We start from the raw sequence: 1,203 nt of genomic DNA, 5'->3' as shown, positions 1-1,203 counted from the left end.
GTAGGCCAACCTTTTTATACGTTGCTAGAGGTAGGCCAACTTTTTTATACGTTGCTAGAGGTATGTCAACCCTTTCCGACGTTGCTAGAGGTAGGCCAAATCTTTCCTATCTTGCTAGAGATATGTCATCCCTTTCCTACATTGCTAGAGGTAGGCCAACCCTTTCATACGTTGCTAGAGGTATATAAACCTTTTTATACGTTGCTAGAGGTATGTCAACCCTTTCCGACGTTGCTAGAGGTAGGCCAACTCTTTCCTACCTTGCTAGAGATATGTCATCCCTTTCCTACATTGCTAGAGGTAGGCCAACCCTTTTATACGTTGCTAGAGGTATGTCAACCCTTTTATACGTTGCTAGAGGTATGTAAACCTTTTTATACGTTGCTAGAGGTATGTCAACCCTTTCTCACGTTGCTAGAGGTAGGCCAACCCTTTCCTACATTGCTAGAGGTATGTCAACCTTTTCCTACCTTGCTAGAGGTATGTCAACCTTTCCTACGTTGCTAGAGGTATATAAACATTTTTATACGTTGCTAGAGGTATGTCAACCTTTTCCTACCTTGCTAGAGGTATGTCAACCTTTCCTACGTTGCTAGAGGTAGGCCAACCTTTTCCTACATTGCTAGAGGTATGTCAACTCTTTCCTACATTGTTCGAGGTAGGCCAACTCTTTCCCACATTGCTAGAGGTATGTCAACCCTTGCATACGTTGCTAGATGTATGTCAACCCTTTCCTACCTTACTAGAGGTAAGTAATTATTTAAAATAGCAGTCCTCCTCCCCTCCTAGACCGAAACCGGCAACCTTTAAACATTACTTTACCATAGAATATATAGTAGAAAGCTAGGAAGGCTGGATCTAGCGGAGGCGAACTGAAGATAAAAAACATATATATACATGTCCGCCCTCTTCCTCTCCCCGGCAGGCGGTGGAAGACGAGGGTAAAAGAAAGTGCCGTACCAGCATCTGGGGACCCACGTGCGCAGGACTCGACTGCATCCTGGCCGACGTCATGATGCCGGACGTAGACGTCGGCAGCTGGCTCGCCTTTGAGGTGCGACACATACGCCACCTAGTGTTATCTCTTATCTATGTGCCCTGCCCCCTCTCTTGCTTTCTTGCTCTGTCTGTCTGTCTGTCTGTCTGTCTCTCTCTCTCTCTATCTCTCTATCTCTCTCTCTCTCTCTCTCTCTCTCTCTCTCT

The 1,203-nt window shown here is 45.8% G+C and overlaps 1 protein-coding gene across 1 annotated transcript in view; it reads left to right on the top strand.

The window, feature by feature from the left end:
- LOC106817718 (ornithine decarboxylase-like) overlaps positions 1 to 1,048 on the top strand; it is a 46,542-nt gene extending 45,494 nt beyond the window's left edge. The window contains exon 7 of the mRNA XM_014822407.1: positions 926 to 1,048. Coding sequence (XP_014677893.1) covers positions 926 to 1,016 — 91 coding nt within the window. The 3' untranslated portion in view covers positions 1,017 to 1,048. The remainder of the gene's footprint in view (positions 1 to 925) is intronic.
- Positions 1,049 to 1,203: the final 155 nt, after the last annotated feature.

Source organism: Priapulus caudatus, unplaced genomic scaffold, assembly GCF_000485595.1.
Source record: "Priapulus caudatus unplaced genomic scaffold, Priapulus_caudatus-5.0.1 Scaffold1838, whole genome shotgun sequence".
NCBI lineage: Eukaryota > Metazoa > Priapulida > Priapulimorpha > Priapulimorphida > Priapulidae > Priapulus > Priapulus caudatus.
This window is presented reverse-complemented; position numbering and strand designations above follow the sequence as displayed.